Here is a 19,133-nt window from a genome sequence, read left to right as displayed (position 1 = left end):
CTCTGGTGGAAAAAAACCTTTATTGCAATTCTAATTCCGAAAACAATATGACTAAGGTTAAATAAATGTAATGGGTGAGAATCAAACCCTGATATTTTGTTTGAAAGTCAAGCATACTAAGCGCACCATAGCATTTCCTGTCTCTTGGTCTCGCCCTGGGATTACCGAAAGTTATATGTTAAAAACCTAATTTAAGAAGTAATCGAAATACAATTTAAATCTGTAGATTAATCACAAAGCTGCGCTTAAAGAAGAAACAAACAAATGATTGTGGTTTTATCATTGTACAGACAAAAAGAGAGGGATATTTTATTTGCCTTCTCACATTTGGCATGCTTGTTTTAGAAGCAAAATAAGAAGGATGGATCAAATGTTCAATTGGCTGGGTAATTTATTCCTGTCTTTTCCTAGTTTGAACAATAACATTTGAAAAGATAAAACTTACAACTACTTCATACAGCTTGGGAATAACAAAAAAACGAGGGTGATTGGTGAATAAAAAAACTGATTGCTCGGTGTTTGAATATTAGTAGACCTTTAAATTAAACCGGAAGAGCCCAAGTAGCCCTCTGCAAGTGGATATAATTGTTGGATCTAGGCGCGGAGACTGAGCTCAGGGGGGCGGGGTGCTCAGTTCAGAGGGGCGTGCACATACGCGAAAGGATTTCAGACCCGCCCACGTAACGCTATCTGAGTTTGCAAAGTATATGTAAGCGGCTTGTGGACAGTTTCCATACCTGTACAATGATGGCAGTAGGCGGTAACTGACGTCACACAACACACGGTACGGAAGCCTCAAAGTGGCTTTATGTTTTGAAAACGCGGAAAAACAGCATGGCTGCCGCTGCGACGGAAGAAAGCGATGGACAAATGACTGAGGCCGATTCCCCAACGCTGTCTCAGTTGTTAGATGCTGGGTGGAAACTTTTCGAAGATGTTTCCAATACGAGTGAGCCGACTGGATCAAACCCAGTACAAGTGAAGGTGAAGCGAGGAATAGCCCATTTGGAGCAGGCCACTCGGCTGGTAGCGCAGCTCGATTTGTTCAGGTATGGGTGCTGTCGCACTTTTTTAACGGTTTATATAAGGCCTAATTCGATTGCGATTTGAAAAATAAATGTCAAACACGCAGTCAATGCTTTCATACATAAACGCAACGAAAATACTATTTTGTGTATTAAGAAGCGCTATAAAACACTGCAGCTCAAAATAGACTGCTTTTTAAGGCAGAATGTAAATAAAGCAATCTGATGATTGGAATCATTAGTTATGACGTATAAGTCATGCTTGATGTGTTTTAAACCTATATTTTTGAATTCTGCTAAATGCGAACCCATAATGACGTTTAGCAATTCCTTTCTTTCAGTAACAGTACCAGGCTAGTGAGCGATTTACATACATGAACGATGTTTCCATCCATCTTGATTACCTGGTCTGTTAACATAAAGTAAATGGACGAGTTGGAATGTCTATCAACATTAAAGTTAGGTTGTTTCATCTCCTGTTTTTGTGTCCTGGAACTTTGGAAACAAGCCATTTAGACTAATATATGCGTGTGTGTGTGTGTGTATATATATATATATATATATATATATATATATATATATATATATATATATATATATATATATATATATATATTTTTTTTTCTTTCACACATACATATACAGTATATATAGAATGCAGACAATGCCCACGTGTGGAATTTAAACCCAGGACGCTATATTCTTGAGACAGTATCTCTAATTTACTACTATTGCATATGGAAACATGCTATCTTTACCATCTGCAAGATAATCGGTTTACAGTCTCATATTAATAAAAAAAGTATATAACTATACTGGCTATGAGTAATAGAAATATAAAGCCAATATATTCAGATACTATCAACTTATTTCTGAACATGCACACCTACAGTGAATTCAGAAAGTATTCAGACAATACAGTTTCACTTATTTTTGTGTAGCGCTCTGCACCGATTATAGACTCCTTTACATTTTACATATTTTGTTATTTACATTTATTGCTGCAGAACATGTGTAGGTTGTAACTTATTAGTTGTTCCATGAAGAAGGCCCATTTGCAATATTTTGAAATTTCCTTTTTCAGTTTTTGCTAACCTGTACTGTAAATTAATCCAATGGCAGCAGGTTATTCACTACTTTTCAACTAATTCAATCTGAAGAAAAACTGAGTGTTCTAAAACCTTTGACCGGTAGTTTACTGTGCATAATTTTTAAAAAGCCTACATTTGATATTGCATGTTGAATATACAGGTGCATCTCAATAAATCAGAATTTCATCGAAGAGTTAATTTATTTCAGTAATTCAATTCAAAAATTGAAACTCATATATAGATTAATTATACAAAGAGTGATATATTTCAAGAGTTTATTTCTTTTCATTTTGCTGATTATGGCTTATAGCTAACGAAAACCCAAAATTAAGTATCTCAGAAAATTAGAATATTGTGAAAAAGTTCAATATTGTAGACTAATGGTGTCACACTCCACTCGGCTACTTAACCCAAAATACCTGCAAAGGTGTCCTGCGCCATTAAATGGTCTTTCAGCCTGGTTCAGTAGGCCACACAATCATGGGGAAGACTGCTGGCTGTTCACGGAGTGCTGTATCCAAGCATATTAATGGAAAATTGAGTGGAAGGAAAAAATGTGGCAGAAAAAGGTGCACAAGCAACAAGGGTAACTGCAGCCTTGAGAGGATTGTGAAGCGCAGCCTCTTCAAGTATTTGGGGGGAGATTCACATCAAGTGGACTGTGGCTGAAGTCCGTGCTTCAAGAGCCACCACACACAGATGTATCCGGGACATGGGCTACAAATGTCACATTCCTTGTGTCAAGCCACTCCCGAACCAGAGACAACGTCAGAAGCATCTTACCTGAGCTAAGGAGAAAACGGGCTGGACTATTGCTCAGTGGTCCAAAATCCTCTTTTCAGATGAAAGCAAATTTTCCATTTCATTTGGAAATCAAGGTCCCAGAGTCTGGAGGAAAAGTGTAGAGGGACAGAATCCAAGTTGCTTGAGGTCCAGTGTGAAGTTTCCACTGTCAGTGATGATTTGGGGAGCCATGTCATCTGCTGGTGTTGGTCCACTGTGTTTTATCAAGTCCAAAGTCGGCACAGTCGTCAACCAGGAAATTTTAGAGCACTTCATGCTTCCCTGTTCTGACAAGCTTTATGGAGATGCTGATTTCATTTTCCAGCAGGACTTGGCAGCTATCCACATTGCCAAAAGTACCAGTGCCTGGTTTAATGACAATGGTATTGCTGTGCTTGATTGGCCAGCAAACTCACCTGACCTAAACCAAAAGGAAGATGAGAGACACCAGACCCAAGAATGCAGATGAGTTGAAGGCAGCTATCAAAGCATCCTGGGCTTCCATAAAACCTCAGCAGTGCCACAGGCTGATTGCCCCCATGCCACGCTTTATTGATGCAGTAATTCATGCAAAAGGATCCCCGACCAAGTTTTGAGTGCATACATGGGCATCTTTTTCAGTAGTCCAACATTTCTGTATTAAGCATAATTTTTTTATTGGTCTTATGTAATATTCTAATTTACCGAGATACTGAATTTTGAGTTTTCATTAGCTATAAGCCATAAGATGCACCTGTATAGAATCTTTGCTTCTCATTTTTTAGAATGTAAATAGAACATTAGACAGTATAAATACAAATAATACATGAGCAGTCAATTTTTAGGGACTGTTGAAGCTATAGGCAGGTGTGTAAATTGAGGCTTTTATGTAATGTAATTTTAACAGGGGTTTTATTAAACCCAGGTGGTAACTTAAACTCCCTAAAATGGAGATTTCCTTAAAAGTAATAGATAATAAAACAGAAACTCTCAATTTAGACCCTAGTAAATGTTATGATTGCATATGTCAAAATAGGGGATCTGCCCCTTCAAACTGAAATACATTTAATAAACTGTGATATTCAGAGACTTAATGTGTATCACTGACTATTTTTAACATGTATAGTTTAATCATAATGACTGACAATTTTCATTGCTTTTGGTATTTTTATCAACAGATACCCCTTAATAATACAATTTTGCAGACCTGTTAAGTTAAGACATTAAACTTTCCAAATTTTACTCCCCTCAGAAGCTATGAAAGATTAACATCGAATCATCTTGTTAAAGGGCCAGTAGGAGATATCACTATTGCTGCAAATCAAGAATTCTTATAATTTAAATCAGAAGAGACAACTCTTACATTCTCTGCAGAAAAAAAGTATCAGACAGATTGCAGTTAAAACAAGTTTAGCATGACACGTAGTACATAATTTTGTAATTCATGTTCAAAGATGTAAGCCTATAGATAAGTAATATATGACATAGCTAATGTTTTGCAAGGTTTAGACAACTTTAAATTCATAAACCAGTACTAAATCAGTTTGATATACCAAATTATATTTTACAGCAAAAATGAGGAACTAGAGGAACTTGCAACAGCAGATATCAAGTATTTGATGCTGCCAGCGCTCCTGGGTGCACTTACAATGAAGGAGGTAAACCTGACAAATCGCCTTGAACAAGTGCAGAAGGCAAGAGTTTACTTTATGGACTTTTTGAAACGCAGTAAAGACTATAGCATAATGAAGTTTGAGCTTCCAAAGTCAGAAGAAAAGAAAGAGAGCCCAGAAAATTTGAGCCAAAATGCTTCTGTAGGTTTTCATGCACCAGATCTATATGCCATGGCTGCCCACAGACAGGCAAAAATAGAAAGGTAAGTCTATGGGATTGAATTCCATAAAATATTTTTTGCTGGGTCTGAGGGTACTTGATAATGACAGATGTACTCTAAGGGAAGGGGAAAAGTTTAATTTATGTTGTGAGTTTATTAACAGATTTTTTTGGACCTTTTTCTGTTGAGCACTGTATTGTGATGCTTTGGTTCTGAAAGGACATTTTATAAAATTTTATAGGATGAACTACTGCAATTTATTGTAGCTGAATGATTTTATAACCAGTACTAAATATTCATTGTTGCTTCAGTGCTGTTGTGGAGGGCAATTTTAGCCTGTTAAAAATATACTAGTTGACGCCCGCCGTAGCATATGGTGGTGTAAGAATAGGAACGGAAAACAGTGAGAAAGGAATTCAGAAATCAAGAAGAAAGAAATATAATTGTGAATAGGTGTTTGGTAGTCCGAAGGAGGAATAGGAATCGAGAAAAGTGGTGTGGGGGTGTATGGGAGGCCACAGGCAGCATAGGGATGTGTTTGGAAGAGGACGAATAGGAATCGAGAAATGCCGTGTCGGCTGCGTGTGGGCGGGACCGGTTTTGAAGAGGAAGCAGGACGAACAGAGGAGTGGGGAACGTGGTAGTCCGAAGGAGGAATAGGAATCGAGAAAAGCGGCGTGGGCATAGATATATACAGATAGACTTCACATTCACTGTGTTGTCCAGTCAACACGGTACGTCAGGGCGTCCGCCCTATTACTAGTGGCAAAAGTGCCATTTAAACTAATACAGGTAGATGTGAAAACCGGGTTTTCTGATGAAAAAACAATTAACGTTTAAAACAGTATCATTTACATACAACAGATTTTGGTGAATCGTTTGCATGCAGTTATTCATATCCATTTATACAGTAATAATGGCAATTATTAAATTATTATTATTATTAAATAATTCCTCCCATATTAGTAACATTTCTCGGACTGCCTTCTTCCATCTCCGAAACATTTCTAGAATTTGTCCTGTTCTTGCGCAACACAGTACTGAAGTATCGGTTAATGCCTGAGTCACCTCACATATAGATTACTGTAATGCTATTCTATCTCGCATCCCACAAAAACATATCCATCGATTACAACTTATTCAAAATTCTGCTGCCAGGATAATAACCTGCTGTTTTAAATTCACTAAACATATTACACCTACTCTCTCTCAACTTCACTGGCTCCCTGTTAACTACAGAATACAATAATAAATACTGCCCTGAACATTTAAAGTCCTACAGATTTGCACTCCTCTCGCTCACTCAGATCCTCATCTGCAGCTCTACTTTCTGTACCACACATCAGACCAAGAGCTCAATTGTCTCTCATAGTGCTCCTCAACTCGGGAATTCTCTTCCCTCTCATGTACAGTACATCAGCTTGATTCAATAACACATTTTAAAACTGCCCTCAAAACTTATCTTTTCAAACTGACATACCAATTGTGAATTTTGCACTGTTAGTGCCAGTTATCTTTGTGTGTTTGCTAATTATTGCTTTTTGATTTATCATTCTCTTGTTTTAATTTTACTAATGTTGTTTAATTTTATTGTAAGGTGACCTTGAGTGCTAAGGTTATAAAACGGGATTTTCTAATGGCCAAATATAACCAAAACAATTGTTCAGCCTTACCTATGAAATGTAATCCCCCGGGATCTGGTTTAGAGCGTACATACAGCAATTTGTACAAAACCCAAGCAGCATATGTGTGAGGCATCTTTATCCATTACTTCACTCCAAAACAGTGCCACTCGCAATATGGCGGCAACGTTGATGCACGATGACCTTTTAAAGGATGAAAATATATTTATACCCAAAATTCCTATTATCCATCCATCCATTCATCCTCTTCCGCTTATCCGAGGTCGGGTCGTGGGGGCAGCAGCTTGAGCAGAGATGCCCAGACTTCCCTCTCCCCGATCACTACTTCTAGCTCTTCCGGGAGAATCCAGAGGTGTTCCCAGGCCAGCCCGGGAGACATAGTCCCTCCTGCTCGTCCTGGGTCTTCCCCAGTGCCTCCTCCCGGTTGGACGTGCCCGGAACACCCAGGAGGCATCTTGATCAGATGCCGAGCCACCTCATCTGACTCCTCTCGATGCGGAGGAGCAGCGGCTCTACTCTGAGCCCCTCCCGGATGACTGAGCTTCTCACCCTATCTTTAAGGGAAAGCCCAGACACCCTTTGGAGGAAACTCATTTCAGCTGTTTGTATTCGCAATCTCATTCTTTCGGTCACTACCCATAGCTCATGACCATAGGTGAGGGTAGGAACATAGATCAACTGGTAAATTGAGAGCTTTGCCTTATGGCTCAGCTTCTTTTTCACCATGACAGACCGATGCAGTGCCCGCATCACTGCAGACGCTGCACCGATCCGCCTGTCGATCTCACTCTCCATTCTTCCCTCACTCGTTAACAAGACCCCGAGATACTTGAACTCCTCCACTTGGGGCAGAATCTTGCCTCCAACCCTGAGAGGGCACTCCACCCTTTTCCAGCTGAAGACCATGGTGTCGGATTTGGAGGTGCTGATTCCCATCCCAGCCGCTAAACACTCGGCTGCGAACCAATTCAGAGTTAGAGCTGAAGATCACGGCCTGATGAAGCAAACAGGACAACATCATCTGAAAAAAGCAGTGACCCAATCCTGAGTCCACCAAACCGGACCCCTTCAACACCCTGGCTACACCTAGAAATTCTGTCCATAAAAGTTATGAACAGAATCGGTGACAAAGGGCAGCCCTGGCGGAGTCCAACTCTCACTGTAAATGGGTTCGACTTACTGCAGGCAATGCAGACCAAGCTCTGACACTGGTTGTACAGGGACCGAACAGCCCTTATCGGGGGTCCGGTACCCCATACTCCCAGAGCACCCCCCACAGGATTCCCCAAGAGACACGGTCGAACACCTTTTCCAGGTCCACAAAACACATGTAGACTGTTTGGGCAAACTCCCATGCACCCTCCAGGACTCTGCTAAGGGTGTAGAGCTGGTCCACTGTTCTGTGACCACACAGTTCCTCCTGAATCCGAGATTCGGCTATCCAATGGGCCCTCCTCTCCAGAACCCCCAAATAGACTTTTCCAGGGAGGCTGAGGAGTGTGATCCCTCTGTAGTTGGAACACACCCTCCGGTCCCCTTTCTTAAAGAGACCACCACCCCGGTCTGCCAATCCAGAGGCACTGTCCCCAATGTCCATGCAATGTTGCAGAGACGTGTCAACCAAGACAGTCCTACGACATCCAGAGTCTTTAGGAACTCCGGGCGTATCTCATCCACCCCCGGGGCCCTGCCACCAAGGAGTTTTTTTGACCACCTCGGTGACCTCAGTCCCAGAGATGGGGGAGCCCACCTCCAAGTCCCCAGGCTGTGCTTCCTCATTGGAAGGCATGTTAGTGGAATTGAGGAGGTCTTCGAAGTACTCCCCCCACCGACCCACAACATCCCGAATCGAGGTCAGCAGCGCACCATCCCCACCATATACAGTGTTGACACTGCACTGCTTCCCCCTCCTGAGACGCCGGACACTGGACCAGAATCTCCTCGCAAGTCATTCTCCATGGCCTCCCCAAACTCTGCCCATGCCCGAGTTTTTGCCTCAGCAACCATTGAAGCCGCATTCTGCTTGGCCTGTCAGTACCTATTAGCTGCCTCAAGAGTCCCACAGGACAAGTGTCGGGTAGGACTTCTTCTTCGGCTTGATGGCATCCCTCACCGCCGGTGTCCACCAACGGGTTCGGGGATTGCCGCCACAACAGGCACCGACCACCTTGCGGCCACAGCTCCGATCAGCCGACTCTACAATAGGGGCACGGAACATGGCCCCTTGAGATTCAGTGTCCCCCACCTCCCTCGGGACATGGTCAAAGTTCTGCCGGAGGTGGGAGTTGAAGCTACTTCTGACAGGGGACTCTGCCATACATTCCCAGCAGACCCTCACAACACGTTTGGGCCTACCAGGCCTGACCGGCATCCTCCCCCACCATCAAAGCCAACTCAACTTTTTTTTTTTTTTTGTTCTCCCATTGGTAGGCATTTATTTAAACTCGCTATGTAATCAGGCAGGACTAATTACGGCTTTGATGCTAATGGAGAGTTGAAATTTGTAGCTTTTTTATCAGTATCAGCTTTAAGTCACCTTTGTAACATTAACAAATACCACTGGTGAACAATAAAAAGACACAAATACCATTAAGGGTTGGGGGAATTCCCCGTATAATATCTTCCTTTGTTTCATCTTTGTTTATGGTTAAAATTGGGTCATAAATGACACAAAAACACATTTGACTGAGGGATTGAGATTTCTGAGGCATTTTTATATAAGTAGAGAGGAACTAGGACAAACAATAAACTGAACTGAGTTGACAGGAAATGATGTCTTCTGTGGTGGACGGTCAAAGTCATTAGATTAAGCCGGAAGTGAAGTAATTTGCGTGGGACCGGAACTGACAAGATCGTTACGGGATAGAGGTGACATCTTGGATATTGGAAGTAGAAAGTATTGTAGTCGTGTGGAATTGAGATATTTTATGGTGGTTGTTTTTCTGTTGATGAGAAGAAAAAAGCATTAGCACTCTGTCCTGTTCCCCCATTGTTCGTACTTTCCCGCTCGTTTGGGCCCTTTAGCTGCCCCCTAAGCGCACATGTGTGACACACTTTAATACGGAGTTCGGCTGTAATCTCTTTCACACAAACCAAGGAACCGCATGATAAAGTGCTTTGTTACTGTGTAAATGTCCTTTGTATTAGATAAAAATTACTTTCATGTGGATATTGTATTACAAGAACTTTCATTAATTATTTTAAGATTAAACACTTAATATATTATTTAACTTTCAGTACAGTCTGTGCTTACGCCAAAACATGCACTTTTTTACTGTTATTTCACTAAACAGATATAAACAGACTAAGGAGGCAGAAGCAAAATTGACAGAAATCAAAGCATCGGTGGACAGTGGGCAGGCCGAAGATGAAATTGTGCGAGACTATTACCTTTTGACTGTGAGAAAATGGATTAATATTGCCCTGGATGAGGTAGAAAGCATAGACCACGAGTCAGAAATCTTGAAGATGGGCACATTCAAAAAAGTAAATTCTCTTTTTTTGCAGTATGTGTTCTTTTATGTTTCTGCTTGCAATTAAAACTTGTGTTTTTTCCCCCTATTCTTATGATTGTCACTTATAAAATGAATAGTGCCCCGGCTGCGAAGTACAAAGAACACACAATGAGTCCACTCCCAGGATGAATTTAAGCCGTTCCTGTAGGAACTTATTCTTTTCACTTCAGTGTTAGTATTGAATTTTGCTTGTAGTAGTAATGCATCAGAACATTTCCTTCATTTAACGCCATTCATGTTTTTGCTGTGTAACTGGCCTCATTAAGGTCAATAATGTGCTTTCACTGTTTTTTGCAGTTTGCATAAGCAGGTGTGCATGTCAGATAACCTGACTGAGAGAAATCATTCATTCATTTCATGCATACATCTTTAAACCCTCTTAATCTAGTTAAGGGTCTAGCAGCAGTAGGCACAAGTCAGGTAACAACCCTCGATGGGGTGTCTGTCTGTCATTTGGCATACATTTACACAAAAATGAAAAAATCCAAAGTTAATAGAATACATTCCACAGTGTTGCATTTAGAGTGAGATATAGTGACTATGAAGGGAGTTTTGGAAATATATTATGATGTAGAACTTAGAACTGTTAGCTTTTGGGTATTATCTGTTGGAAACATATGTTGATTCATTCTTTATAACTCAAATATCACTTGTTTTGTAATTGTGTAAAGTTGTAGTACACAAGGTATAAAAACACTGGATACTAGCCTAAGCTTCATTTAAGAATTTACACCTTGAGTTATGCATATTAATTTTACCCAGCTTTTAATGTAAAATTTAAAAATTACCAATTTAATATGACCAGCTTCATTGGGGTGTTTTTTGGTAAACGCCATCCTGCTTGTTTTGAAATTGGACTTAACTGGCTACATATAAGAGATATCAGAAAGAAAAGTGCAATGATAAGAAATCATATTGAGAGCTAGCAACCTATAACTTGTCATGTAAAACGTGAAAATTAAATCCTATTTAAAGTCTGTATGGCAGTTCTTCTACAGTAACTAATTTGCATATTTTTTTTATATAGGAATCTGCAAATCAGTCTCGCCCACATCCACAGAGGCCTCCAATGAAGCCTTTCATTCTTACAAAAGATGCAGTTCAATCTAAGTATGTTTATGTATTTAAGATTTTTATAATAAGGCTAATTAATATTTCCTATTTTTTACTAACAATCTGATAAAATCTTTCCCTACCCACAGAGTTTTTGGTGCTGGGTATCCTAGCCTTCCAACCATGACAGTTAATGATTGGTATGAGCAGCATAGACGGGAGGCGATCCTTCCTGATCGGGGTATTCCAAAATGTTCAGGTACTTAAGTAACATTTTATATCTTGATAATAATACTTGATTTTTATCACAGTAATTTAGCAATGTAGTGAATGTTTTAAATTTTGCCTCATTTTCATTTTACACAATTTCTTGGATCTGGTTTAAAATGTTTTATTTTCCAGGGCAAGATAGAATTTAGTTTCTTTTGCGCAAACTCATTCATCGAAACATCTACCTAAATTGTGTAAATAGGTAAAATACCATAACCCACCAAAGAAATTCATTTGTTTCCACAGACAAAAGACAACCTCTTTTGAGAAAAAAAACTTCTACATTTCCAAACCAACACAATCTCGCCTCTCTGACTTTGTCTCCCAACCTTCCAACCTGAGCTCACCCTATAATGTACTCATTTCTAATCCCATCCATCCTCATCACACCCAATGCAAATCTTAACATCTTTAACTCTGCTACCTCCAGCTCTGTCTCCTGCTTTGTGGTCCGTGCCACCATCTCTAACCCATATAACATAGCTGGCCTCACTACTGTCCTGTAGACCTTCCCTTTCACTCTTGCTGATATCCGTCAGTCACAAATTACTCCTGACACTCTTCTCCACCCATTCCACCCTGCCTGCACTCTCCTTTTCACCTCTTTTCCACAATCCCTGTTACTCTGAACTGTTTATCTCAAGAATTTAAACTCATCCACCTTCACCAACTCTAATTCCTGCATCTTCACCATGCCACTGGCCTCCCTCTCATTCACACACATGTATTCTGTCTTGTTCCTACTGACCTTCATTCTGCTCCTCTCCAGAGCAAACCTCCAACTCTCTAACTTTGAGATCTAAAGATGAGAGAATATAACCCCTTGTAACTGGAGCCAATCCCAGCCCACAGCAGGGCACACAAATACACACCCCAAGCGCACACTAGGGACAATTTAGGATCGCCAATCCACCTAACCTGCATGTTTTTGGACTGTGGGAGGAAACCCATGTAGACACGGGGAGAACATGCAAATTCCACACAGGGAGGACCCGGGAAGTGAACCCGGGTCTCCTTACTGCGAGGCAAATAAAGGTAAAATGCTGCTGTTTTTGGTTTTCTGTTTTAAAAAGTCAGCAAAAGGAATAGTAAACATTTTATATTTTAATGTATTTAAAAAGAATTTCTGTTAATGACACTTTTTATGTTGGGGTTTGATTTTCTTGATTATATATTTTTTTGTTTTTATTAGACCTTACAATTGAATAGGTGCCCAGACTTTGGAAAATGTCATATTTACTGTCTTTTTTTTTTTTACATAACTTGTAACCATACATTTAGACAGTAAGATTTTTGTTTCCTGTCAAAGTTGTATGCACTATTTTTAATTCAGATGTCAACAAAAGGACTGTTTGACTTATGTTAGGTAGAATGCCCAGAGGGGACTGGGCGGTCTCGTGGTCTGGAACCCCTACAGATTTTATTTTTTCTCCAGCCTTTGGAGTTTTTTTTTGTTTTTTCTGTCCACCCTGGCCATCGGACCTTACTTATTCTATGTTAATTAATGTTGACTTATGTTTATTTTTTATTGTGTCTTCTATTTCTCTATTCATTTTGTAAAGCACTTTGAGCTACATTTTTTTGTATGAATATGTGCTATATAAATAAATGTTGATTGATTGATTGATTGAAAATAATTTGGCCAGGGGTGTCCAAACTTTTGTATGATTCTGTCCCAAAGAGATAAATTGGTAATTTATTATAGTTAGCAGTGGGCATAGTCAGAATTACCTGTGGGTAGTTGAGGAAATTAGAAGTTACAGGTTAGTTATAAGTAAATTTAGCCCATAGTTTCCTACGTACTGAAACTAATTACAGAGTGCACTGTGCACCTCCATTATACAAAATTTTCCTTTAGATCGTCTAATAATGTTTGCATGTGTATTCTGACAGTCATTTCTTGACTTAAAATTTTCAGAAAAGAAAAATTGCATTGCATGGTGGAATTGTGCCATACCGCATAAATGTAACAAATTATATTTGGCATCTAACTTTTAAGAGTGAAATGACTTAAAATTGGGGGGAGGTGGAGATATATATATATAAACTGCTCAAAAATTAAAGGAACACTTTGAAAACACATCAGATCTCAATGGGAAAAAGAAATCCTCCTGGATATCTATACTGATATAGGCTGGGTAATGTGTTAGGAACGAAAGGATGCCACATTGTTTGATGGAAATGAAAATGATCAACCTACAGAGCCCTGAATTCAAAGACGCCCCAAAAATCAGAGTGAAAAATTATGTGGCACGCTAGTCCATTTTGCCAAAATTTAATTGCAGCAACTCAAAATTGTACGCAACACTTTGTATGGCCCCGTGTTCTTGTATACATGCCTGACAACATCGGTGCATGCTTCTAATGAGATGACAGATGGTGTTGTGGGGGATCTCCTCCCAGATCTGGACCAGGGCATCACTGAGCTCCTGGACCGTCTGAGGTGCAACCTGGTGGCATTGGATGGACCAAAACATAATGTCCCAGAGGTGTTCTATTGGATTTAGGTCAGAAAAGTGTGGTGGCCAGTCAATGGTATCAATTCCTTCATCCCCCAGGAACTGCCTGCATACTGTCACCACATGAGGCCTGGAATTGTCGTGCACCAGGAGCCACTGTACCAGCATAGGGTCTGACAATGGGTCCAAGGATTTCATCCTGATACCTAATGGCAGCCAAGGTGCCTTTGTCAAGCCTGTAGCGGTCTGTGTGACCCTCCATGGATATGCCTCCCCAGACAATCATTAACCCACCACCAAACTGCTCATGCTGAATGATGTTACAGGCAGCATAATGTTCTCCATGGCTTCTCCAGACCCTTTCACTTCTGTCACGTGCTCAGGGTGAACCTGCTCTCATCTTTAAAAAGCACAGGGCACCAGTGGTGCATCTGCCAATTCTGATATTCAATGGCGAATGCCAATCGAGCTGCATGCTGCTGGGCAGTGAGCTCAGGGCCCATTAGAGGACATGGGGCCCTTGGGTCACCCTCATGAAGTCTTTCTGGTTGTTTGGTCAGAGACATTCACACCAGTGGCCTGCTGGAGGTCATTTTGTAGGGCTCTGGCAGTGCTCATCCTGTTCCTCCTTGCCCAAAGGAGCAGATACTGGTCCTGCTGATGGATTATGGACCTTCTATGGCCCTCTCCAGCTCTCCTAGAGTAACTGCTTGTCTCCTAGAATCTCCTCCATGCCCTTGAGACTGTGCAGGGAGACACAGCAAACCTTCTGGCAATGACACGTATTGATGTGCCATCCTGGAGAAGTTGGACTACCTGTGCAACCTCTGTAGGGTCCAGGTATCGCCTCATGCTACCAGTAGTGACACTGACTGTAGCCAAATGCAAAACTAGTGAAGAAACAGTCGGAAAAGATGAGGAGGGAAAAATGTCAGTGGCCTCCACCTGTTAAACCATTCCTGTTTTGGGGGTCATCTCATTGTTGCCCCTCTAGTGCATCTGTTGTTAATTTCATTAACACCACAGCAGCTAAAACTGATTAACAACCCCCTCTGCTACTTAACTGACCAGATTAATATCCCATAAGTTTCATTGACTTTATGCTATACTCTGATTAAAAAGTGTTCCTTTAATTCTTTTGAGCAGTATATATATTACCTATAGCTGTAAGTAAAATATGTACAGTAGTATAACTGTATATATTTTACATTACTCACAAATTATATCTGATGCCCAACTTGCAGTACAGTGTCCCCATTACTGCACACTGGGGCATTGGGCACTTACCCTGTGGTCTGTATGTGGATCCCCTTACTGGTCTCACCAACAGCTCTTCCAAGCTTTTCCTAGATGGTCTCCCATACAAGTACTGGCGGGGTCCTAGCATGCTTAGCTTCAGTTGTTCTGAAGTACAAGTGGTATGGTAAGTAATAGTCAAATTCAGAGTTCTGTGAAAGTTTGCATTCCTTGTATTCTTTATAGTGTAGGTTTACTGTAGCGTCATTGCTATTTGTGTGGTTTATGCATTTGCTCTGCCTATCGGGGTCACATTTTTAAGCAAAACCCTGACTGATCATGTCTAGCAAAATGCAGTCTGTATAAAGCAACCAAGTTCAAAACACCCACAAACATACATACATACATACATACATTCTCTTTCTTGAATGGATTCTGCATGTACTCACATATCAATAACTAGTTAGAAAATAACCTTTTAATTTCTTTTATATACTTACAGAACATTGGCACCAAAAATATTGCCATTTTTGCCAAAAAATAAATAATCAACATAACACTGCTGCAAAATTGTTTAAATATGACAACAGGAGCTTTTTGTCAGTTAGATTGCACTTAAGTAGTTTCTCCACTTACACTGAAGTAACTGCATTTAAGGAAGTGTAAAAAAAAAAAAAAAGGCCCCAAGTATAGTTTATAAAACAAGCAAAACCGACGTTTTAATTTGAATGACTTGGGACAGCACATCACTATAGATTTTATAGTATATAGAGTTTATTGTATACTAGCCAGAGCCAGGTACATTTGTATAATGGATTAGAAAGAAAATGTGTATCTTAACCCATTATACACATTTTTGAAATATTCCATCCATCATGTGCACCACCTTTCTATCCATTTCTCTGCTCTCACGAGTCAAGCATTTCTTTTTGTGTATGATTGGATTCCATAATTGATGTAACTCCTTGCTGGACTGAAACAATGAATGCTACTATTTCTTTCCTGATTTACTGTGGTATCACAAACAGACGTGTAATCCCACATTAATGAACAGGATGCCTTATTTAAAAAAATCTAATTGCTGATAAAGTATGCACACCATATCCTTATTATTGATGAAACATTTGAAACTCCATAACCTCTATATGTTAAGTTGAGATAAGTAAAATATATGCAAAGTTTTACGAGTACCCATTGAGCATTTTTGGAGTAATGCGTGGTCTTTGTGACACCTCTCTAAAAAATTCTTCAAACTCGGTGAAGCTTGTATCTTAAACCTGCATAAAGATAAATTTGTAAATGCAAACCTTCTTGAAAAGAGAGTTTTGGAGTAATGCACAACTTTTGTGTTCCCCATCACACCACAACCACACACCCCATCCCCGCTGTCTTTATAATGAACCACTAACATGGAATGTAGCCTCCACTGTAAGCAGAGGAAACCCTAAACAATATGCCAAATTCAATACCATCAGCTGAAACATTTTGGCATGATAATGTGGTTTTGGATTTGTGAAAACCTTTGCAGCTTACACCTGTTCACAACCCTATTTATCAATGCAATTTTTGAAAGTCCTTAAGTCTAGATTTTAAGGTGTATCAACCATGATATGCTTGCAAAATTTTATGAACTTCAACTCTTTGTGCAATTGCTGAATAAAGAGACACAGTGCAGTTTAAGGGGTGAAAAGAGGTCTAGTGTGCAAGACGGATAAATGATGACGAAAATTCCAAAAGACGGCTCGAGGCTGTCATGATTTTATTTAAATAGAAAAAAGTAGTCTAACAAGATAACTGGATATGAAATATATTTACATTTTATTGATGACAGATATTTGATACAGTATATCGGGATGTGTAATGAGGGTAAGATACACTTGTACTAATTTCTCTGCAGAATCATTTGTTTGAATTTTTTTTGCTTTTACTACTATATGTTTATGGAGCTTCTACATTTAAAAGAGAGAAGTCCTACTATAGTTTAGTATTTAGTCAGTTAACTTAAGGTGTAGGCAAAAGTACAAAAGAAATAGCTGACTTTGTGCATCTGTGATTAGAGCTACATTGCTCAGAGTCTGCCGGTGGAAAGCGCACTGTATGAGTGTGAATGAATGAAGCCACAGATATTTAAGGAGGTTGAGTGTGTCAGCTGAATTAGGAACATACATATGATGGCTGTTCTAAATTGAATTGTGCAGATTTTTTACAGTAGTGTCCATACAATGGAAATGAATGCACACACCACACAGTTCACAGTGACCCCAGTGTTTTCCTAAATGTAACTTTTTTCTAATAGCTAGTTATAGGTACTTATTTTTCAAATTTTGCTTTTTTTTTTTTTAAGACGACTTGGACAACGAAGAACGTGAAAAGGAGGAGAAAGAGAGGCAGATAGAAAATGATGATGATGAAGCTTTGCAGAAGGCAAGGGACTGGGACAACTGGAAAGACACACATAGAAGAGGCTATGGCAATCGGCAAAATATGGGTTAATGACCTTGTGCAGCAGTTTGTTAACAATTATAAACAGCAGTAAATATGTAGAATTGAACTATTTGAAAAAAAAGGAGTTGAGTCAGTTAAACTTTTTTGGTTGTGTATTGTATGTATATGAAAAGCACTTGGTGACTTCAGATATGTTCTGTGTGATCCATTTAATTACAAACCTATGTAAGCATTGAACTACTTGTCCTTTGAGGCATGGTGAAAGATTGTACAGTATGCAGCTGTTACAAAGGTTATATAAGAAAGTACTAGCATGATCTTGAAGTTAACCTTACGGCTATGTGATTCCTCGAGGTAAATGAGGCTGGTCACGTTGTACTGTAAATATATTGTACCCTGATAACCTCTTGTCTAATAGTATGTAGAAGCCTTAACGCAGAGGAACATTTGTGAAATGCTTGTGTAGAACTGTACAAAAATGTTGTCAATGCTCTGGTCTTAGCTTTTTGCAAATCCAGTTTCTCTGCTCACAGTTCATTCAGTTTGCACAGTGTAAGTTGTTGTGTATAAAACAATAATTGTGTTTTAATGAGGATAGTGATTAGTAATTTGCGGTGTTTTTTTTTTTAAATCACTTTTCACCACTTTTAAATGCCAAAAGCTGTCTACTTAGATGTCGGGTTACCTTTATAGAAATGGAACAGGAAATCTAATTTATTTAATAATACTTTTGATATATCTATTATTTTTTTTGTTTAAGAACAATGGTATTAGCATTTTTAATAATAAAATTGTTAGTGTGTGGACTCTTTAGTGTTCTACATTTCATAATGAAACATACTTTAAAATAAACATTATTACAGATGGATTAGGTTAACTAGACAGATATTTACCAGTCTTACTAGGAGACGGCTGCTAGGCATAAACAGCTAACCTTTTGTGATTTATTTATATGATGCTTATGTGCTGGAGAACTACAGTGTTTTCTGAAAATGATATATTTGCTTTGTGCATTATGTAGAAGAAAGATGTTAATATTAGCATAAGCATTATAAACTAAATTTGCAATAATCTGACGCAGTTTTAATGTTTTTGTTATCCCAGTTTGTTATAGAATAGTTCCAAGTATAAAAAAATAGAATTATAAACTAATGAACATTACCAGCAATGCTGTGATACAAGTATAATTACAACATTTAGAAAAATATGGAAACTTTTGGATTTTGCCTTGTTTTAGAATATTTAGTCAAGAGACGTCAAACAAAATATTTAATCCACCTGTGATTTTCAGATCTGTGTGTTGCTAATAGAGATTCAACCAAAATAAATTCCAGTATGAATTATAACTCTACAGCAGAGTTTTGGGCAATACTTTATATCATTCAACTTGACTGAAAATTGTTGGCCTTGATGTGTATGTATTTATTTTTAATAAATAAAACTTACATATTAATATTGCATTTAATACTGCAAATATTTATACTTCTTTCTATACATTCAAAAATTAGTTGTTGGCAAAAATGAGTGTGTAGATATAAAGTAAACTTTAGAATTTAGTAAATGTGAACCTTCCATTATTAAATGTTTGACTTGGAGTTACCAAAAAAGTCTGCAATTTTATTTTTAATCTCAGGTAAAAGTTATATTAAATGTCTAAGTTTGTTCCTTGATATATATTGATTATAATTCTTTCCAGTAGAATATTCCCCTCACACTGTCATACATACAAATATTGGGTTCATAATAAGAGTTTCAAAAATGTCTCCTCAATATTTCTGCGGTCAACAAGGAAACTAAAGG

General features: G+C 39.0%; 1 protein-coding gene across 1 annotated transcript; it reads left to right on the top strand.

Annotated features, from left to right (window-relative positions):
* Positions 1-685: 685 nt before the first annotated feature.
* igbp1 (immunoglobulin (CD79A) binding protein 1) lies at positions 686-19,003 on the top strand. Its single transcript, XM_039766303.1, has 6 exons — positions 686-1,049; positions 4,449-4,754; positions 9,649-9,841; positions 10,898-10,980; positions 11,073-11,182; positions 17,233-19,003. The coding sequence occupies exons 1-6, from the start codon at positions 835-837 to the stop codon at positions 17,379-17,381; spliced, it is 1,056 nt and encodes a 351-aa protein (XP_039622237.1). The 5' UTR covers positions 686-834; the 3' UTR covers positions 17,382-19,003.
* The last annotated feature ends 130 nt before the right edge of the window (positions 19,004-19,133 follow it).

The sequence above is a fragment of the Polypterus senegalus genome, chromosome 10, assembly GCF_016835505.1.
Source record: "Polypterus senegalus isolate Bchr_013 chromosome 10, ASM1683550v1, whole genome shotgun sequence".
Classification (NCBI taxonomy): Eukaryota; Metazoa; Chordata; class Cladistia; order Polypteriformes; family Polypteridae; genus Polypterus; species Polypterus senegalus.
This window is presented reverse-complemented; position numbering and strand designations above follow the sequence as displayed.